The sequence below is a fragment of the Phyllobates terribilis genome, unplaced genomic scaffold, assembly GCF_046119375.1.
Source record: "Phyllobates terribilis strain yellow unplaced genomic scaffold, ASM4611937v1 Scaffold_1__5_contigs__length_1240528914, whole genome shotgun sequence".
In the NCBI taxonomy this organism is placed as follows: domain Eukaryota; kingdom Metazoa; phylum Chordata; class Amphibia; order Anura; family Dendrobatidae; genus Phyllobates; species Phyllobates terribilis.
Window position 1 is genome coordinate 529,260,498 of NW_027362761.1, and position 23,493 is coordinate 529,283,990.

Here is a 23,493-nt window from a genome sequence, read left to right on the forward strand (position 1 = left end):
GGCCTGGTCAGTCTGTGAGCGAACAAGAGTCCCCCTGGCCAGGTGGAGGTGTAGGCCTTCCCGTCTGACTGCACTCTTCCTGGCTACCCTGCTGTAGTCGTGTAGTAGCCCACGTCCCTGAGTGTACCGTGTGGTGCTCACCCGTATGGCTGGTGACTTGGGGTCTTTGGTTCCTTCCGCTCCTCGATGGCGGTGCCGGTCCCTTGCGTGTGACTGAGCTTCCGGGCTTTCTACGGCCAGAGGACCTGAAATCCCCTGCCAGGTGGTTTCTGCTGCTGGATGTGAATATCCCCACAGCCTCGGACTCCGGTGTCCGGTTCTCTGCGTCTTCTGCCAGGATGAGCTCTATCAGCTCCAATCCCTGGCTTTCAGCTCCTGGCTCCTACAGAGCTCCTTGCTGCTGCTCTGTCCCTTCCTCTGGAACTAGCCTGTATAACCCCGCCCCAGATCCAGTTTATAAAGGGAAGGTTCCTCCCCTCCCTGGACTGGGGCAGGAGGCGTGGCATGCAATAATGCAATAATGCTCCTGACCAGGAAAAACCCATGCTCGCTCTCAGACATGGTATTTCTACCACTGTGGCAACCAGACCCCTGGGGTGCCACAGAACAATCAGAGAAAAGGTATAATAGAAACAAGTCACCAATTCTGCATTTATCACCCACTACTGGTTTTGGCTCCCACTCCTGAAAAAAAATACTGACCGAATACTGATAGTGAGGCCATGGCCATATAGTGATACTCACCTTTTCAAACTACTTTTGCCACATAGCCAGAGGCATGCCCCGTCTGCTGATGGCATAACTATCGAGGCGTGACTGAAGGACGTTATTTTGGGCCTTTGACTTTGTGTCGTTGTATGACGCCTCTATACACCACCATAGTGATACCTAAGAGCACAAGGCACAAGATATTTTTTTGTTGTGTTGGATTTCATTTGATTCTCGAGAAAACATCTAAATATCTGTGAAGGAGCATTATAGACACCTTTGGGGCTGTGTTACTGCTCCATACACCTCTGAGCCATAACACAGTCCAGCCCATAGTTATAATAAACATTGGTAGCTGGATTTGGGATTTAACATCAGTCCATATTTCCATAATTTATCTGTGTTTGACTACATAATTGGGAGATAATATGGAGTTAAATATGGTCATCTCAATGCCTATACATCTAATGTCCATATTTGGTGCAGAGTCTTCACTCCATGACAATTTTCTGACTCCAGTTCACACAGCACGACCGATGGATGGTGTTAGACGGCAATGTATAACATTTTCTTTTTTGCGCTCTTTATGACATTCACATATTCAGCACTGAAAATATATTACGTATTATGTAATATGTTATGTATTAGTGTATAGGATGTAGAATAAAAACATATAAGCTAGACATAACGATCACAGCGGCAGAGGTTGTGACCAAGACCGGGCTCATGGAGTCAAGGGGTCCGACGACACCGGCTGCGTTTTCATCTGAATGTGCGTCTTCTGTGAAATGTATTACGGTGCAGAGATCCACCAGCTCCCTGCACCGCAAAAGCTTTAGTGAGTGCCAGCCTATCAGAGGCTGGCAACTGACATTGTCGTGCCCATTGCAGGTAGCACATGACATCAATGCTATGCGCCGCCTGCCCATCTGTGCCACTTATGGAGAAGGAAGAGGGTGTTGCTGGTCGTGGGAGTGAGGAAGGGCAGGAAGAATCTATTTTTTGTGTTTAATGACAGCATCAGAGTGGGGAACATTATTAAAGGAAGGGGCCCAGAATGGGGACCATTATTAAAGGATAGAGCACAGCATGGGTGACATTATTACAGGAAAAGTCCAGAGTGGAGGGAATTATTATAGGAAGGGGATCATGATTGGACCCAGGAAAGAGGACATTATTACAAAGTGGGGTCAGGATGGGGAATATTATTACAGGACCATGGCGCTTATTAAAGGATGGGGAATAATATTATAGGACAGAGGACATTATTACAGGATAAGGGACATTATCACCAGGTGAGGGCCATTATTAAAGGATGGGGGCTAAGATGGGGGACATATTTTAGTAAAGGGACCAGGACAAGGAACATTTTACAGGATGGGGGACAATATTACTGGAAAGGTGAAAGGGGGAAATTATTATAGGAAGGGGTCCATGATGGGGGCCATTATTAAAGGATGGGGACCAGGAAATTGAACATTATAACAAAATGGGGCCAGAATGAGAAACATTATTACAGGGCAGAGACCATTATTAAAGGATGGGGAACATTATTACAGGACAGAGAACATTATTAAAGGATAAGGAACATTATTACCAGATGGTGGCTATTATTAAAGGATGGGGGCTAGGATAGAGGCTAGGATGGAGGACATTGTTTAGTAATGGGACCAGTATGGGGTGACAGTATTATAGGATGGAAAACAATATTACAGGACAGGAGACATTATTACAGAATAGGGGACATTGGGGGCCAGGACAAAGGACATTATTACAGGAATAATGACATTACTTCAGGATAAGAGCAAGGATAGAGGATGTTAATTTACAGGGGTTCATAGCTCTAACCAACCTGCTGATGGGGGCCTTAGGCCAAAGTCCACACTGGGGCCCATAGGACTTTAGTAACACCACTGCAAGGGATATGTATGATGCGCCCCCTGGGCCGTGTGTGGGGGAATACCCGGAGCCGGGTTTCTGTATAATGTCAGGGGTTGTAGTCTCCGTGGCGGGGACCCGGTCCCGTGGCTTAGGGTGGTGAAACCAGTGGCGGATCTGTTTACTTGGTTTTTAATGTTAGAATGTTCGACTACGCCACCCGTGGATTGCGGTCACTGAGAACCACCGCTGCGGGGCAGACCGCTGAGGCTGATGTTGTGTGCGCAGCAGAGGGTAGTATAACTCCCCACGGAAGGAGTATAGCCTCAGGGCAGTGAGTGCAGATGGTGGGGGTGATGGTGCGCGGGAGCAACAGTAATGACTCAGAGTCCAGTGATGCAGTCCAGGGTCTTTACTCACAGTTTTACACTCCAAGCCACTTCTGCGGGTAATGGCTGCCCACGTCGTACTGTGCTCACCAGGTGAGGGGCTCGGCCAACTCCCAGGTACCTTTGGAATGCTTTTCAGGACCCCCTTCGTGTGTCCTTTCTCTGGCCCTTCGTACCCCACAATTGACCATGTTTCTGTCCAGCTGCCTCGGGCCTTGGCGGGCAAACGTATGTTCCGTTTCCCTGGGCCGTAACGCGTGCAATGCCACGGCCGGCGGTTACTAGCTGAGGGTAGTTGCTCTCCTCCACTAGATGAGGGATCCGGTTCCCTTTCTTGGCCTGACCCCCCTACTCTGGTAGCAGCGGGCGTACGGTGGCGGCTGGCCGGTCCGCACCCCTGGGGTCCCTTCACTCCACTCCTGGAGCCTCCTCCGTTCCTCTCCTCTCTGACTGAGCTCAGCAGTTCTTCTCTTCTCCAGGCTCAGGCCTTGAGACTTGGCCTGCCTGCGGAGCAGAGCCCGCACAGAGCCCCTGCTCCGAGTCTCCGTCTCTCTCTGCTCTCTCACCTCTCTCACCGACTCCAAGATGGTGCCCACCTTATATACTCCTCTTTCCACTGCACCCTGGATCTACTCTCCCCACCCACACACTACCGGGTTCCCCCTTTCTAGGTGTTCCCTCCCCCCACTCCAGCCAGGGACAGGGGCAGTTGTGCTCACCCTTGGGAGCATTGTTGCCCTGCCCCCCGGAAATGTGGTGTACTGCATGTGGGTGTTAGGGTCCTGAGCCACACTCCATCCTTCCCTGGAAGTGAGATATCACACCTCTGGGTGAGATCCAATACCTCTGTAGCGACCGAACCCTCGGGGCGCTACATGTACGTCTAACTTATATAGTGAGATTTGTAATTTACATTAATTTATTATCATTCTAGATTCTTGGAAGCTACAACAGAGGTAACATAAGCACAGAGAAGCTGGTCAATGAGATACTTTCTATTGCAAGTGAGCCAAAAGAAAAACACTTCTTTAATGTCTCCGAAGAATTGGCTCTCTCAACCATTGTGGAATCATTGGGAGAAAGGATATTTGCCCTAGAAGGTAATATTAGGTGGTACATGCTCCTATAACTAATCCTGAGTCCTGACCTATTAACCACTGACATTTACTGACATTTAGGCCCTGATTCATTATTGCCTTTGCCCCAGTTTTTTGCCTAGCTTTGTGTGTCTCGCACCTTTTTTTGTTTGTACATAATTCATTATTCTATTTGTGCATTTTTTTAAGTCTCTATTATATGTGCTCATCTCTTTTCTTTTGTTTTCCGCTTTGTGATTAGAATTTAGCTATTCCAGGTGTTGTCACCTAATCTATCAATTGCAACTTTTTAAAAAGTCACGAATTTCGTGCAACTCGAGTCCCCCCACCCCAGTTATTTTGCCACTTTTTTGTTACATTTTCCAAAACGTGCACATTTTCCCACTAATACGTTGCAAAGCCAGTTAAAGACAGGAAAAAATAAAATTTTGGCCTTTGCGCAAAATCCACGAATCGCGTGCACCTTTTTGATAAAGTTGGAGCAAAAAAGTCAGCAAAAAAGCCACGAGTCAAAAAAGAAAAGTGATTTTAAAAAAATACAAATGATGTATCGGGCCCATAATCTATATCCTAGTTTTACATAATACTGGTGCATCTCACTAAATTAGAATATCATCAAAAAGTTAATTTATTTCAGTTCTTCAATACAAAAGTAAAACTCATATATTATATAGAGTCATTACAAACAGATGGATCTATTTCAAGTGTTTATTTCTGTTAATGTTGATGATTATGGCTTACAGCCAATGAAAACACAAAAGTCATTATCTCAGTAAATTAGAATACTTTATAACAACAGCTTGAAAAATGTTTTTAAAATCCGAAATGTTGTCCTACTGAAATGTATGTTCAGTAAATGCACTCAATACTTGGCCGGGACTCCTTTTGCATCAATTACTGCATCAATGCGGCAATGTGGCATGGAGGCGATCAGCCTGTGGCACTGCTGAGGTGTTATGGAAGCCCAGGTTGCTTTGATAGTAGCCTTCAGCTCGTCTGCATTGTTGGGTCTGGTGTCTCTCATCTTCCTCTTGACAATACCCCATAGATTCTCTATGGGGTTAAGGTCAGGCGAGTTTGCTGGCCAATCAAGCGCAGTGATACTGTTGTTTGTAAACCAGGTATTGGTACTTCTGGCAGTGTGGACAGGTGCCAAGTCCTGCTGGAGAATGAAATTTCCATCTCCAAAAAGCTTGTCGGCAGAGGGAAGCATGAAGTGCTCTAAAATTTCCTGGTAGACGGCTGCGCTGACTTTGGTCTTGGTAAAACACAGTGGACCTACACCAGCAGATGACATGGCTCCCCAAACCATCACTGATTGTGGAAACTTCACACTAGACCTCAAGCAGCTTGGATTGTGGCCTCTCCACTCTTCCTCCAGACTCTGGGACCTTGATTTCCAAATGAAAATTGGAACTCTGGGACCTTATGGAGTGTGTCAATGACTGCCTTCTGGACATCTGTCAAGTCAGCAGTCTTCCCCATGACTGTGGAGACTACTAAAACAGACAAAGGGGCCTCTTTAAATGAGTATGAAGCCTTTGCAGGTGTTTTTTGTTATTTTTTTTAATTTACTGAGATAATGACTTTTGTGTTTTCATTGACAGAAATAAACACTTGAAATAGATCACTCTGTTTGTAATGACTCTATATAATATGAGTTTCACTTTTTGTATTGAAGAACTGAAATAAATTAACTTTTTGATGATATTCTAATTTAGTGATATACACCTGTGTCTAGAGTGCCGTTAGAAGGAAGATTTGCCTATGGCTTTATTCTATGCAATTCTTCAGGGGATTGTGTAGTTATTGAGAAGATTTCCCTGCAGGAAGGAGAGAGGTGAAGGTCCTGGGAAGTTCATTCAGATGAAAAATAAATGAATATATCACAAATTCTGAATTTCATAATGAGAAATGTACAGTTACTATACATCTGGCCTGGACCTGCTGTCTTCACCCTGGGATTCTTTTACAATGTCCTGTCCAAATAGGTTGTTATTCTCATAATATAATACTCTGGAACCAGCAGTGTGATCCAGAAAGTCATCACTAAAATAACTGTTCTCAACAGCCAATAATCTATCTATCTATCTATCTATCTATCTATCTATCTATCTATCTATCTATCTATCTATCTATCTATCGTATACATTTGTCTAATTCCAGAGTGTTTGGAAAGAACATTTGCTTACGCCTTTTCTATATACACTTCTCAAGGGAGTTATGTAAGAATTGGCAAGATTTCTTAGCAGGAAGTAGACATGGGAAGGTCCTGGGAAGTTATTTATGAGTTGGCAAATAAATGCATATACCACAATTTATTTTTTGTTGAGTATACAGGAATAAGACAACAAACTTATAGTACAAAAAAGTATATTCTTATTTATTGATGAATCCATTCTATTGGTTGTTATGTTCCATATGTTTATTTTTCTAATGAAAACATTAGGAGTATTAGCCTGCATGTTCTATTATTAATTATTATTATTATTACTATTATTATTATTATTATTATCAGTGCTACTATATTATTGTATTATTAATATATTTTGTATCAATATATTATTATCAGTTTATTATTATTATTATTATTATTATGTTATTATTAGTATATTATTGTGTTATTATCAGCATATTATTATAATTATATTATTGTTGTTATTGTATTATTAGTAGTAGTAGTAGCAGCAGTATTGCATTATTATTAATATTATTATTGTATTATTATATAGCACAGTCCCAGGAACAATGAGACTTTGTTGTCACTTCCGTTCTTCACAATAGCCTTTTCTAGCTCCCTAGTCTCACAATTTTTTTTTGCATTGGGGCCCAGCAGCTGGGACATATACGGTATATACCTTATATACACAAGTTTTACCTGCAGACTTCAGATTACATAACGTGATATCCACATTTGAGTCAGTACATTAGAACATCTCTTTCATGGGAAGCTGATTTGTTCTTTGTGGTGGTCGCCATTCTCTGGAGCATTTTCCCACATGTAAATAGGAGAAGCTCTGAGAAGCGTGAGGTTTCATTCTTCTCATGGGCGCTGGCAGTTTTTGTTTGTTTTTATTGAAAATGCTGAACCTCGTAGATCCTGTCGGTCAGGGGAAGTGTCGTGTTCCTACCAGCGATGTGCAGACTTTTCTTAACCTCCAGAGCTTTACAGCTGCACCCACGTCTGGATGTACTGCACTCCTCTGTAGGATGCTGAAGTGACACACATGAGTTTGTCATTTGTTGCAGCTTTGTGGTTTTCCATAGGACTGCTAGTAAACCCTTTGCATTTTCTTACTTCCTCTGTAGAAAAACTGCTAAATGTCAAATACAATATGACAACGACATTGTATATTTTAAATGTCATAGTGATTACTATCAGTGCTAGTAAGTAGTGATGAGCGAGCATTCTCGCTACTGCTCGGCGCTCGCCGAGTATTTCTGGGGTTGCTCGGCGGGAGCTCGGGTCCCCTCCCTGCATGTTTGGCGCTCTTTACAGTGCCAATGAACATGCAGGGATTGCCTGCCACTCACTGTAATGCCGTAGCCATGTTGGTTGTGGGCAATACAGTGATTGGCTGGCCGCACAGCGCCATCAGACCTGGCGCCGCCATGCTTGTAACAGTCACTCCGGAATCAGACAGTGTAGGGAGAGCTGCTGCGTCAAGGAGAAATTAGCTTGTTTCTTAGTTAGCATAGCATTCATCTCAACTAACAGTCCTTCTGAGGACTAATCCAGCTGCAGAGATATCAGGCAGGCAGTGTATATAGGCAGGCAGGCAGGCAGGGTATATAGTAGACTGCAGTGCATACAGCACAAGAGGCTCCATTCCAGTTCTGTCTGCAGGTGCTTTTACAGATATGTTTAGAAATAGCCCGAGGTATCAGGGGCCAGGAATAATTTTTTTTTGGATCCTAAACCTGATAATTTTCTTAAAAAGCAATCCAGAGAACACAGTTTTTCTGCTGCATTTGCTTGTTGGCACTGCAGAATACAGCCAGATTATTTCCATATTACAGCGCTAGAAATCCATCTATTTAAAACTGTGGTTTGTCCATCACACGGATCACATATAATTGCGCTGAAAATTCTGCCATTTCTGGCCTCCATTGAAATTTTGTTGCAGTATATCAGCAAAGTTATTGACACGAGGTCACTGTTAAAAATAGTTACCTACAGGCCAGCTATTTAAAACTGTGGTTTATTCGTCACACGGGTCACATATAATTGCACTGAAAATTCTGCCATTTCTGGCCTCCATTGAAATTTTTTTGCAGTGTGTCAGCGAAGTTATTGACACGAGGTCGCTGTTCAAAATAGTTATCTACATGGGCAAGGCGCGTGGCAAGGGATGGGGAAGTGGACGTGATGGTACATGCAGAGGACGAGGCCAAGACCGTGGGCTAGCTGAAATTGTGCCACAACAAACACCCACATCTTCTCGCTCGACCTCACTATCCCAATTAACCGGTTCCCGACCGCCCACTGTAGATAAACGTCGGCGCTTGCCGGGCTCTGTGCAGCGCCGACGTTTAAAAACGGTGGGTGGTCTCGCAGCGCTCAGGACCCCCAGGGTCCTGCAAGCGCTGCGATTCCGGTGCAGAGCGTTAGCTCTGACAGGGAACATCATCGGGACCTGATTAGATCAGGTCCCAGTGATGTTAACCCTTAGCTGTCTTCTATATGCTGTGATCTATAGTGATCGCGGCATATAGGAGACAGCAGGAGGAGAGGGGGTCGTCAACTTACCTCTCCGAAGACCTCCGAGTCCTTCCAGGACCTGGGGTTGCTATGGCAGCTGGAGGTCACATGACCGCCTCCAGCTCTGCCATATATGGTGTCCTGTCTGGCTCAGCTGCAGCTGTAGCCAGACAGGAGACTCTGACTGAAACAGTCAGGGAAGATCTCATGTAATGTAATATATGTCTATTACATTACATGAGATCAGAGATCAGAAAAATAAAAATTAATGTCCCATACAGGGACTAAGAAAAAAAGTAAAAAAAAAGTTTTTAAACTATTAATAAAAAAATCACAAAATAAATAAAAATAAATAAATAAAATATTAAACCAATAAATCCGTATATTTTTACAAAACCAAAAAAAGTACACATATTTGGTATCGCCGCGTCCGAAACAACCCGAGCTATAAAACTGTCACACTAATTAACTCCTTCTGTGCACACCGTAATAAAAATAAATAAAAAACGGAGCAAAAAAATATGCTTTTTCATCATATTGCCAAACAAAAAGTGGAAAAAAATGCGATCAAAAAACAAAATAGAAATAAAAATGGTACCACTGAAAACGTCATCTTGTTACGCAAAAAAAAAGCCACCATACAGCTCCATCAGCCGAAAAATAAAAAAGTTATAGGGCTCAGAATAAAGCAATGCAAAAAAAATATTTTTTTCTATAAAATAGTTTTATTGTGTAAAAGCGCCAAAACATAAAAAAAATACAGTAAGTGTAGTATCGCTGTAAACGTACTGACCCGAAGAATAACGCTGCCTGATCACTTTTACCACACGCAGAACGGCATAAAAAAAAAACTCAAAAAACAATTCCTGAATTGTTTGTTTTTGTTAATTTTACCTCCCAAAAAACGGAATAGAAAGCGATCAAAAAATGTCACGTCCCCAAAAATGGTACCAATAAAAATGTCAACTCGTCCCGCAAAAAACAAGCCATCACATGACTCTGTCGGCCGAAATATGGAAAAATTATAGCTCTCAAAATATGGTGATGCAAAAACTAGATTTTGCAAAAAAAGCGTCTTTTAGTGTGTGACAGCTGTCAGTCATAAAAACCCGATATCAATCTGGTATCTCTGTAATCACACCGACCCGAAGAATAAAGTAATCTAATCAGTTATATCACACTAGGAACGGCGTAAAAAATAAATAAAACCAATTCTTCACCTGCTACTGATTTGTTTATTATGTCCCCAAAGATCCCAGTAAGGCTCTGCCCACATTTATCCTGTGCTCTGCGCTGAGCACTTACACCAGAGTTTCCGTGTAAATCTCTGAAATACATGATTCAGCCGGAACCCATGACGGAAGATTCCCTGTAATGAGACAGATATAGGCCACTGTGGACGCCGTCTAGCCTGGGATCCCACGGTGTCATTTGTTTTAGGCGTGCATAAAAGTGCGGTTGGCCACAGTTTTGTGCACTTCTGAAAAAAAGGACACCGCTACACAGAGGCCAGACGGTGTCCAGAGTAACTCTGCTGCCTCATTACAGTGAATGGATCCTGCAGGGGTTTCATCTGAATTACATCACTTGGAAATTTAGATGGAAACCCCGATGTAAGTGCTCAGCCTAGAGCGCCGGATAAATGTTACGTAAAATGTTCCCAATAAAAGCTTCAACTCAGTCCTCAAAAAAAGCTAGTCCCCACTCAGGTCCGTCATCTGTTAAAAATATAAGGGACTTCCAAGTTACTGGTAGCAGAAAGGCTCTGGAAAAGCAAAATGACCCTTGCCCCCCAAAAGAAATTCAGAAAATTTTGTGCTCCCAAATCCAAATGCCTATTCTACAATAATTTGTTCTCCAATTGTCAAATAGCACTCCGTCCCCCCCAGATCTCACCGTATGGCTAAGCGGTACGATACAGCCACATATGGGGTATTGACACTTTTAGAAGAAATTGTGTGACACATTTCGGCACCATTTTTACCCATTGCCCTGTGTGAAAATGTAAACTCTGAGGGTAAAACATTTTTTTGTGGTAAAAATATAATTATGATTTTTTCACTGCTCAATGGTATAAATTTAAAAATTAAAAAATACTCACTACTTCCCTAGATGAATTCCTTGAGAGGTGTAGTTTACAAAATGGGGTCATTTGTGGAGGTTTCTGCTGTTTTGGCATGTCAGCGACTCTTCAAATGTGACATGGTGTCTGCTGCCTATCCCAGCCAACATAGCGCTCCTTTCTCTTCCGAACCCTGCCGTACACCAAAGCAGTGGTTTTCCCCCACATATTGGGTATCAGCGTACTCAGGAGAAATTGTACAACAAATTTCATGGTGCAATTTCTCCGGTTATCCTTATGATAATGCAAAATTAGGGGATGAAAAACATTTTTTATGGGAAAAATGTGAAAATTTTATTTTCACGGCTCAATATTATAAACTTCTGTGAAGCAGCTGGGGGTGCAAGGTGCTCACCACACATCTAGATAAGTTCCCTAAGGGGTCTAGTTTCCAAAATGGTGGCACTTGTGGGGGGTTTCCGCTGTTTAGACACATTAGGGGCTCCACAAATGTGACATGGCGTCCGCTAATTATTCAAACAAATTTTACATTCAAAAAGTCAAATGGCGCTCCTTCCCTTTCAAACCCTGCCGTGCGCCCAAACAGTGGTTTTCCCTCACATATGGGGTATCGGCGTGTTCAGGAGAAATTGCACAACAAACTTCATGGTGCAATTTATCCTGTTACCCTTATGATAATACAAAATTAGAGAATGAAAAAGATTTTTTGTGGGAAAAATGTGAAAATTTTATTTTCACGGCTCAATATTATAAACTTCTGTGAAGCAGCTGGGGGTGCGAGGTGCTCACCACACATCTAGATAAGTTCCCTAAGGGGTCTAGTTTCCAAAATGGTGGCAATTGTGGGGGGTTTCCACTGTTTAGTCACATTAGGGGCTCCCCAAATGCGACATGGCGTCTGCTAATTATTCAAACAAATTTTACATTCAAAAAGTCAAATGGCGCTCCTTCCCTTTCAAACCCTGCCATGCGCCCAAACAGTAATTTGCCTCCACATATGGGGTATCAGCATGTTCAGGAGAAATTGCACAACAAATTTCATGGTGCAATTTATCCTATTACCCTTATGATAATGCAAAATTAAGGGATGAAAAACGGTTTTGTGGGAAAAATGTGAAAATTTTATTTTTACAGCTCAATATTATAAACTTCTGTGAAGCACCTTGGGGTTCAAGGTGCTCACCACACATCTAGATAAGTTCCCTAAGGGGTCTAGTTTCCAAAATGGTGTCACTGGTGGGGGGTTTCCACTGTTTAGGCACATCAGGAGCTCTCCAAACGCAACATAGCGTCTGCTAATTATTCAGACAAATTTTACATTCAAAAAGTCTAATGGCGCTCCTTCCCTTCCGAACCCTGCAGTGCGCCCAAACAGTGGTTTTCCCTCACATATGGGGTATCAGCACGCTCAAGAGAAATTGCACAAAAAAATTTGGGGTACATTTTTTCCTGTTACCCCTGTGAAAATAAAAAAAATTGGGTCTAAAGTAACATTTTTGTGAAAAAAGTTAAATGTTAATTTTTTTTTTACACATTCCAAAAATTCCTGTGAAGCACCTGAAGGGTTAATAAAGTTCTTGAATGTGGTTTTGAGCACCTTGAGGGGTGAAGTTTTTAGAATGGTGTCACTTTTGGGTATTTTCTGTCATAAAGACCCCTCAAAGTGACTTCAAATATGATGTGGTCCCTAAAAAAATGTTTTTGTAAATTTTGTTGGAAAAATGAGAAATCGCTGGTCAACTTTTAACCCTTATAGCTCCCTAACAAAAAAAAATTTTGGTTCCAAAATTGTGCTGATGTAAAGTAGACATGTGGGAAATGTTATTTATTAACTATTTTGTGTGACATATCTCTCTGATTTAAGGGCATGAAAATTCAAAGTTTGAAAATTGCAAAATTTTCTAAATTTTCACCAAATTTCCGATTGTTTCACAAATAAACGCAAGTTATATGGAAGAAATTTTACCACTATCATGAAGTACAATATGTCATGAAAAAACATTCTCAGAATCAGGGGAATACGTTGAAGCGTTCCAGAGTAATTACTTCATAAAGTGACAGTGGTCAGAATTGAAAAAATTGGCCCGGTCACGAAGGCAAAAACAGGCTCTGGCGCGAAGTGGTTAATAGGGGACCGCAGAACACCACTACACTGTGTGCAGAATTATTAGGCAAATGAGTATTTTGATCACATGATACTTTTTATACATGTTGTCCTACTCCAAGCTGCATAGGCTTGAGAGCCAACTCCCAATTAAGTAAATCTGGTGATGTGCATATCTGTAATGAGGAGGGGTGTTGACTAATGACATCAAAACCCTATATAAGGTGTGCTTAATTATTAGGCAAATTCCTTTCCTTTGGCAAAATGGGTCAGAAGAGAGATTTGACGGGCTCTCAAAAGTCCAAAATTGTGAGAAGTCTTGCAGAGGGATGCAGCAGTCTTGAAATTTCCAAACTTTTGAAGCGTGATCACCGAACAATCAAGCGTTTCATGGCAAATAGCCAACAGGGTCGCAAGAAGCGTGTTGGCCAAAAAAGGCCCAAAATAACTGCCCATGAATTGAGGAAAATCAAGCGTGAAGCTGCCAAGATGCCATTCGCCACCAGTTTTACTATATTACATAGCTGTAACGTTACTGGAGTATCAAAAGCACAAGGTGTGCGCTACTCAGGGACATGGCCAAGGTAAGGAAGGCTGAAAAACGACCACCTTTGAACAAGAAACATAAGAAACATAAGATAAAACGTCAAGAATGGGCCAAGAAATATCTTAAGACTGATTTTTCAAAGGTTTCATGGACTGATGAAATGAGAGTGACTCTTGATGGCCCAGATGGATGGGCCAGAGGCTGGATCAGTAAAGAGCAGAGAGCTCCACTCCGACTCAGACGCCAGCAAGGTGGAGGTGGGGTACTGGTATGGACTGGTATCATCAAAGATGAACTTGTGGGACCTTTTTGGGTTGAGGATGGAGTGAAGCTCAACTCCCAGACCTACTGCCAGTTTCTAGAAGACAACTTCTTCAAGCAGTGGTACAGGAAAAAGTCGGTATAGTTCAAGAAAAACATGATTTTCATGCAGGACAATGCTCCATCACATGCATCCAACTACTCCACAGCATGGCTGGCCAGTAAAGGTCTAAAAGAAGAAAAAATAATGACATGGCCCCCTTGTTCACCTGATCTGAACCCCATAGAGAACCTGTAGTCCATCATAAAATGTGAGATCTACAGGGAGGGAAAACAGTACACCTCTCGGAACAGTGTCTGGGAGGCTGTGGTGGCTGCTGCATGCAATGTTGATCGAAAACAGATCAAGCAACTGACAGAATCTATGGATGGAAGGCTGTTGAGTGTCATCATAAAGAAAGGTGGCTATATTGATCAGTAATTTTTTTGGTTTTGATTTTTGCATGTCAGAAATGTTTATTTCTAAATTTTGTGCACTGATATTGGTTTGCCTGGTGAAAATAAACAAGTGAGATGGGATTATATTTGGTTTTTATTAAGTTGCCTAATAATTCGGCACAGTAATAGTTACCTGCACAAACAGATATCCTTCTAAGATAGCCAAATCTAAAAAAAAAAACACTCCAACTTCCAAAGATATTAAGCTAGGATAGTTATGAGTCTTTTTGGTTGATTGAGAACATAGTTGTTCATCAATAATAAATAAATAATCCTCTAAAATACAACTTGCCTAATAATTCTGCACACAGTGTATTGAGCACAGAGCAGTGTGAAAAGGTTATTGATTGGATATCAGATAATGCTTCCAGTCACTTAGCCACTGTAACATACCTGGCGGCGTCCTTGCATAGTGGTCCATCTCCCACTGTGCAAGAGCGCGGACTTGATCTCCAGAATGTCTCTCTGGCTTCCCTCCATGCTGTCTGTTTGTGTCTGTTTCTGCTGCTTAAGGGCGGCGCCCGATCACTTCCTGCTTTTTGTACCTGCTGTGGGTCACACCCCTTGTGCGTCCTCAGCCTATTGCTGTCTGTCACCTGGTATATAGCTCAGCTGCTCCAATCAATCCCTGCCTGAGCATAGTGTTTCATTCAGTGTGTGCGTGCACTCTGAAGGTGCCAGGTCCCGTTCTGTGTTCTCTTGTCTGCCTATCCTGGAGGCTGTATTTCCAGGCCTGTCTGAACACGCTCCTAGCCTGTTCTTCCTGCCTTCTAGGGGCCGATTACCTAGACCCGCTCCTGTATCTTGTCTGTCCTGTCTGAACACGCTCCTAGCCTGTTCCTCCCGCCTTCTAGGGGCCGATTACCTAGACCCGCTCCTGTATCTTGTCTGTCCTGTCTGAACACGCTCCTAGTCTGTTCCTCCCGCCTTCTAGGGGCCGATTACCTAGACCCGCTCCTGTATCCTGTCTGTCCTGTCTGAACACGCTCCTTGCCTGTTCGTCCTGCCTCTCTGGGGGCCGTATTCCCAGACCCGCTCCTGTATTCCGCTGCAGTGTCGGTCTCTCCGTACACTCAGTTCCAGTCTGAACTCTCTCCTATCCTTTACCTGTTTTGCCTCTATGTCCGTTCCCTTCCTTTTTCTGCAGAGTCTGAACTCGTACCTAACTCCTGCTTGTTGTCTCTGTACTCCCGTTTGTGAGTTTGTGGTCCACTCGCTACTTCACTGCAAGTACCCTGTGGGTATCTGGCTCTGCCTTTCCCTTCCTGTCTGTTCCGTGTGAACAGAGCCCTGTCCCCCCTACTCAGCCTAGCCTGCTCTGACTCCTTTGCTCACCGCTCCGGCGGTTCTAGCCTGCTCTGACTCCTTTGCTCACTGCTCCGGCGGTTCTAGCCTGCTCTGACTCCTTTGCTCACCGCTCCGGCGGTTCTAGCCTGCTCTGACGCCCTTGCTTACCGCTCCGGCGGTTCTAGCCTGCTCTGACTCCTTTGCTCGCTGCTCCGGCAGCCTTGCTCCGCTCTGACCCTTTTGCTCACTGCTCCGGCAGTCTCGCTCCGCTCTTATCCTTTTGCTCACTGCTCCGGCAGTCTTGCTCCTCTCTTGCTCACCGCTCCAGGCGGTCTCGTCCAGCTTTACTCTTGCTCACTGCTCCGGCAGTCTCGCTCAGCTCTGACCCTTTGCTCACCGCTCCTGGCGGCCTTGTCCTGCTCTACTCTTGCTCACCGCTCCAGGCGGTCTTGTCCTGCCCTGTTCTCGCTCACCTCTCTGGGCGGCCTCACTCTGCTGTGTTTGTCCGCCACATCTGTGGTTCTGTTCCTGAGTCCCAGTGTGTACTGGGTCCTATCCCGCCAGTGTCCCTACCTGCTAGTGCCTCCTTATCTGCACTCTAGCTGTGCTTGCCTGTACCCCTCTGCCTGTATTGTTCCTGAGTCCCAGTGTGTACTGGGTCCTATCCCGCCTGTGTTCCTACCTGCTAGTGCCTCCCTGTCTGCACTCTAGCTGTGCTTGCCTGTACCCCCCTGCCTGCATACCCGCCTGCCTGCATACCAGTCGTGCCTGCCTATACCCACCAGTCAGTGCGCCAGCCTAACCAGTCTGTTCCTGTGTTCCCCTGTGTGGGTCAACAGCTGTGTCCGGGGTCTGTCCTGGAGTAGCACCTGGTCCCTCTGCTCGGTTCCTCCTTGGTGCACTGGCGTCGTATGCCGTCGTGCAACCCTGGTCGGATCGGGTGAATACCTAGTTACGCCCCTCCAGGCAATCACTCTCCGGCACGGTCCAGTGGAATCACACGCACACGCCGCTCAGCCCGGGCGTGTGCATTACAGCCACCACCACCACCACCCTGTCTTCCACACAGTCAAGTCTCAGTAGCCGTGAGTCTGGACCGCATATTACTCACCCTCATCCTCCTTTCTCCCACCATGCCGAATGCCCAGAGACAACTTATCCCACACTTGGACACTCCGAAGAGCTGTTCACTTTTCCATTTATAGATTCGGGCCTCTCATCCGGTCCACTTCAAGCGAGGCAAGAGGAGATCGCATGTAGCGATGCCCAAATATTTGAGAAGCGGAAGTGGAAGACGTGTTGGTGGATGATATAGTAACAGACCCAACCTCTCAGGGGGACATACAGAGCGAGGACAGCAGCACACAGGGGAAGGGAGGCATAGCACCACAACAGGCAGGAAGAAGCAGTGTGGTGGCCGCAGACAGAAGGTGGGCAACCGTTCCGGGTAACATCAACACGACGTAAGTTGCCAGTACAACTGTTAGGTCTTCCCGAGTCTGGTTGTTTTTTAAAGACTCTGCCGATAACCCTAAAAAGGCCATTTGCACCACCTGCCAGGCCAGCATCAGCAGGGGTAGCAAAACTACCAGCCTGATCAGGCACATGGCAGCAAAGCACCTGACTAAGTGGGCCGAAACCCAGGGTCCAGGAACAGTGTCTGCAGGTGGTACCACTGCTTCTTCCGCTGTTGTGCGTGAAAGCCAATCCTCTGTCCATGGCGTATGCGAAGATGCCTCCTGCCCTGCACCTGTCGTTGCACACTCTCAAGTAGCACCATCAGCAAGCACGTCCTTGTCCCAGCACAGCGTTCAGTTGTCCCTACCCCAGTCCTTGGAATGCAAGCGCAAATACGCAGCCAACGCCTCACAGGCCTCAATACTAAATTCACACATTTTGCGACTGCTTGCGCTCAAAATGTTGCCTTTTAGGCTCGTGGAGACGCAACCTGATGGCTTTTTTTTTTTCCTCTGATGGCAGCGGCCGTCCCTCTGTACTCAGTGCCCAGCCGCCACTATTTCTCCCGGTGTGCAGTCCCCGCATTACTCGAGCACGTGTCCCACAATATTAGACGTGCCCTCAACGATGCAGTTACTGGGAAAGTCCACCTTACCACGGACACGTGATTGTGGGCAGGGACGGTATATCTCGCTGATGGCACACTGGGTTAACATAGTGAAAGCCGGGACCTAGTCGGACTTGGGACGGGCCCTGGGTCAATCAGGCTTGCCCCCACATTCTACAGCTCCTGCACCTCCTCCTCCTCCTCTTCAGCATCCATCTCCAAAATGACCACATCAGTCGCAAGCTGGAAGCACTGCAGCACTGATTCGGCCAAGTGGCAACAGGCTGTGCTGTGCTAAAGCTAATATGCTTAGGTGACAAACCATACAACGCTGAAGAGTTGTGGACAGCTTTGAAAGAGCAGGCAGATCTGTGGCTGACACTGCTGAACCTACAGCCAGGTATGGTCATGTGTGACAATGGCCAGAACCTGGTGGCGGCTCTGAGGCGAGACGAGCTCACACACGTACCATGCCAGGCCCATGTGCTTAACTTCATGGTTCAGCGGTTTCTCAAAACTTACCCACAGCCACCTGATCTGCTTGTCAAAGTATGCCACTTGTGTGCCCATTTTAGAAAGTCATCTACAGCTTCCACCGCCCTTGTCATGTTTCAGCAGCGTTTGCAGCTTTCAGCTCACCAACTGGTGTGTGACAGCCCCACGTGTTAGAACTCTACACTGCAGATGATGGGAAGGATTTGTGAGCAGAAGAGGGCAGTTGTTGAGTACCAGAATCAACAAGGCTGTCGGTATTCAGTTCAGACTCCACACATAAGACCTCAGGAGTGGACATGGATGTCAGACACATGTACCATCGTCCAAAACTTTGAGGACTCCACCAAGATGGTGAGCGGTGATGATGCCATAATTAGCGTCACCATCCCGCTTCTCTCTCTTCTGAAACGCTTCTTTGCTCACAATCAAAGAGGATGCATTGCAGGCAGAGCACGATCAGATGGAGCAAGGAACCATACAGGGTGATTACACACAGCCCAGGCTCATCTCATCCCAATGTGGATTGGGTGACAATAAGGAGGAGGAGGAGCTAGTTTCATGTGCTATAGATGGTACTACCTGCACAACTGTCATATCGTCTGTTCAGCATGGATGGCCTAAGGACAGGGAGGAGGAGGAAGAGTAGAGCATGGCCAGTCATCCGTCGTCCTCTTAGTGATGACACGGTAGTCTTGCCTGTTAGTAGTCTGGTACGCATGGCTCAGTTTATGTTACGCTGCCCTTCCCGTGACCCTCGCATTCTCCAAATTTTGGGTGACAGTCATTACAGGTTGGTGACACTTCTAGACCCACGCTACAAGGAGAGCTTTTTATCTCTTATTCCCGAGGCGGACAGGTCTACTAAAATAGGGCAATACCAGAAGGCCCTTGTTGCGGAATTATTAAAAAAATTCCCATCTGAAAACGCTGGCGGCAGAGGTCACAGTTCATTGGACAACCAAGGAGTACAGGCGAGAGAGACACATCTCCAATCCAGCAGAGGCAGGGGAACACTATCAAAGTTCTGGGACAGTTTTCTCAGACTCTCCCATTTTACAGGCCCTGAGGCACGGGGTACTCTCAAAAGGAGTGCAAAGTTTGGGAAGATGGTGAGGGAGTACCTTGCTGACAGTACCAATGTCCTATGTGATTCCTCTGTGCCTTATAATTACTGGGTATCTAAGCTGGACACGTGGAATGAACTGGCTCTCTACACCTTGGAGGTCCTGGCCTGCCCTGCTGCTAGCGTTTTATCAAAGCGTGTTTTTAGTGCCGCCGGTAGAATTATAACCGATAGGTGCATCCGCCTGTCAACTGAAAATGCTGACAGTCTAACTCTTATAAAAATGAACAAGGGTTGAATTGGGCCAGACTTGTCAACACCACTGAATGATAGCAGCGTAACATAAACTCAAATCCAGTTTCTTTTTTGGGGAGGTCTATTCCCATGCACCTCTTCACACCTACACATGGGTATACGCTTCCTGATTTTGACTATTTGCTCTTGTCTTCCTCCTTCTCCTCATCCTCCATCACCATATCATTCACCACCATATCTACCATATCACCTCCTCTACGTCTCTTCCAAGGGGCATTGGAGTGCCTCCAAATTTTTGGCAGCTTTTGCATTCACTGCATAGGCAACACTGTGGGAGACCCACTTCCTAATAATGGGAACATTGTTTTTAGGAAGCTCTCCAACCTCTACGTCTCTTCCAAGGGGCATTGGAGTCCCTCCAAATTTTTGGCAGCTTTTGCATTCACTACATAGGCAAACACTATGGGAGACCCACTTCCTAATAATGGGAACATTGTTTTTAGGAGGCTCTCTGACCTCTATGTCTCTTGCAAGGGGCATTGGAGTGCCTCCAAATTTTTGGCAGTCCTTGCAGTCACTGCATACGCAATAACAGTATAGGAGACCCACTCATTAATAATGGTAACAACAAAGCATAGCCGGCTGATGGCTCTCTAACAATAGCAAGGGCCGACTGCTGGCCCTTTAAAAATATGAAAGGCCGCCTGATGGCCCTATAAAAATAGGCTTTGTGACTTTCAGAGTCCCTCCATCATAAATGAAACAGGATGAGTCGTATCATGTGTCACACACCACATGGCCAGATAAGGTTGTTAAATGTTATAGGGGCTTGGGAGAGGGAGATTTTTGGCGATGAGGGCGTACTCCCCGCGGACCACGTTGTGTCGTGGCTGAAATATATTGATGACATTTTGTTCTTTTGGCAGAGGACGGTGAGGGAGCTCGATGAATTTATGGCATGGCTTAATGCCAACTCGTGTGGTATCAAATTAACATATATATACCATACCAAACGTATCGACTTTCTGGATATCACCCTGGAGGTGGATAACGATTCCACCATCCAGACTGATGTGTTTAGAAAGTCTACGTCAGTGAATGCTCTGATCTACGCTGAGTCGAAACATTACTCACCAACGATTCGGGCCGTCCCGGTTGGATAGTTCCTGAGGATGAGGCGGATCTGCTCTACTAACTCTAAATTTGAGGCCCAGGCCGCTCACTTAACAACACACTTTAAACAACGCGGATATAGCAATCGCAGCATAAGACGTGGCTATGAGAGGGCATGGAGTACTCCCCGTAATAGCCTGTTATATTCCAGTCAAGCCAAATTGGGGAAGGATGCACAGGGCAAGGTCCGCTACATCTCATCCTTCAACCACGAGTGGGATGCTATGCTGCAGATTCTTGCCCGCCACTGGGCAGTCCTTGGTACGGAGCCTTCACTACGGGGTCACCTTGGCAATTTTCCATTGATGACAGCCTGCTGTGCAAAAAATCTGTGTGATTTATTGGTGTCCAGCCAATACGTTCCCCTCATGTCCAATTAGTTTCGGTCCCGTGGACCCACCGTGGTATGTTTTCCCTGCGGTCACTGCCTTGCCTGCGCCAATTTCCTGGAAGTGTGTCCTTCACGTCCTTCGATGGCTCACGTGAATTTAAAATTTCTCATTATATTTCTTTCAGAACGAGCAATGTGATATATTATGCCACCTGCGAATGTAATTTGATTTATATAGGTTTGACATCAAGGGAGTTGCGTGTGAGGGTACGTGAGCACGTGCGGGACATTGGCGCAGCCAGGACAGTGACTGACCCCCGAGAGCTCAAGACTTTACCACGTCACTTTAAGGCATCATATGATTGTGACCCAAAAACTTTACAAGTACATGGTATAGATGTGGTGCACCTTGGCTCCAGGGGATGTAATATCAAACAGGTCCTGGCCCAAAAGGAGGCCAGATGGATGGTTAACTTGGACACAGTGAGTCCGCGGGGCCTGAATGAGGCTTTGAGCTTTGCCTCGTTTTTGTAATTTGTGCGTTCAGTTCTCCTGCTGACTCTGTGTTACATTTCTGTGGCATTGTTATTTTATTTTTTTAACAGTTTTTCTTCCTCTTACAGAATACATTTTTTTAATATATATCTTCTTATGAATATCTTTCCATTTAGCATATGTGGCGCCCCTGAGGGTTCAGTCGCCACAGAGGTACTGCACCTCACACAGAGGTGTGGTATCTCCTTCTCTCAGGTAAGGAGGGAGTGCTGCCTGGAACCCCAACACCCGCATTCAACACTACACTGCTCCAGGCCGGCTGGAAGGGCAAGATGCAATGAGTTTTCCTGCTGAGCCCTGTCCCTGGCTGGAGTGGGGGGAACCAAAGGTAGGGGGAAGCAGTAGTGGGTGTGGGTGGAGGAAGCAGTGTAGGGGAGCACAATTGTAGGAGGTATATAAAGGGAAGCCATCTTAGGGTGGCAGGTCAGTCAGTGAAGAAGTGAGTGAGAACAGTCAGGGAGCAGAGTCTCTTTAGGAGCCCTGCTCCACAAGTGGGGCCTAGTGATAGAGGCCCAGAAGGGGAGCAGAGGAGAAAGGCTCCGTTCTTTAGAAGGGATCCCAGGGGGTACGGCGAGTGGAGGACAGCACCCGTACGCCCCAAATCTGCCAGGTGTCAGAGGGATCAGGCCGCAAGAAGGGGACCGGCCCCTGGACCAGCCGTGTTACTCCAGGTCTCAGCTGGAAAAACCGGAGGCTTCTGACTTTTATAGTGCAGTTGCCACAGCCGCATCTTAGTCACCGTGAGGGTCAAGTAGGTCCGGGAACTCCAAGTTGCCCAGAGGGACTTCAGAGCACCCAATCGGGACTGTGTATGGGGAAGCGCAGGGCAGGAAGGAGAAGACCCAGGGTGAGAAGTCAGCCTAGTGAGGAACATAAGAAAGCGGGATTCCGTCAAGTGCTCCTGACCTATGTGAGGAAGAGCTGAACCCCTGTTCTGGTGATCGCAGTGCGACGTGGGAAGCTGACACTCGCGCAGTGTACCTGTGGAACCTACATGAGAACTGTGAGTAAAAACTCGGATGACTGCACTGCAGTGCCTCCGTCAGTTATTTCAGCTGCGCCATCTCTCCCTCTGCACTACAACGCCCAGCATCGCCACCATCTGCACCTACACTGCCCCGGGGGCCCGCTCTGCCTGTAGGGAGCAGAAATATCCCACCCGCCATCCCATCACCCCCGGAGGACTGCAGCAGCGCTGGTAATCCTTACCAGGTACCACAGATGGCGTCATGAACACTTCCTAAAACTACAAACCCCAGATAAATAACATTCCCCTTTTTGTTGACCTCCCTGGGCCACGGACCGGACCAGCCACTGTGACATATCCCCCCAGCATCCATAGGCCCGACTGCCGAGTACCCCACAGTCCTGGGGGCGCGTCACATACACTATTGAGGAATTGATGTACGCTCTTACATGGACCTCTATTTGGAATTTTATCTACCTTCATTATTCTACTAAGATACCTTGGGATAAATTTACTTATACACACCCGGAAAATTAATATCTACCATTGTGATGTGGACTACATATCAGACTTATATGGTTGTCATTCTCTGTTTTGTTTTTAATATATGTAATACTAGCTGTACTACCCGGCTTCGCCCGGGTTAATAACTGCTGTTAGCAAAATAGAATGTGTTAACAAAAATTTATTCTCCACACAAAAACCACAAAACAAATAGATAGAAATGTAATTATTAAAAGGCAAAAACTAAGCTAATAGAAGCATTTCACAACATATATTTCAACACCAGACATATTCCACACAGATTTAACTAAATTGGCCAAGTAATGTGAAGTAATCTTCTACTCCTTATTCGAGAGCCTTTTGATAACCTACATTCTTAGTTCTTCCTTCAGGTGCAAACACGAACAGATTTTTGGCTGTTCCAATTCTTGAATAGGCCACATAAAGCTGACCATGAGAAAAGCATGGAGATTGTAAATTGATTCCAACTACTTTCAAGAACTGTCCCTGAGCCTTGTTGATGGACATAGC

The 23,493-nt window shown here is 45.5% G+C and overlaps 1 protein-coding gene across 1 annotated transcript in view; it reads left to right on the plus strand.

The window, feature by feature from the left end:
- ITGA1 (integrin subunit alpha 1) overlaps positions 1-23,493 on the plus strand; it is a 254,281-nt gene that overhangs the window by 124,299 nt on the left and 106,489 nt on the right. The window contains exon 9 of the mRNA XM_073680314.1: positions 3,910-4,075. Within this exon, the coding sequence (XP_073536415.1) occupies positions 3,910-4,075 (166 nt within the window). The remainder of the gene's footprint in view (positions 1-3,909; positions 4,076-23,493) is intronic.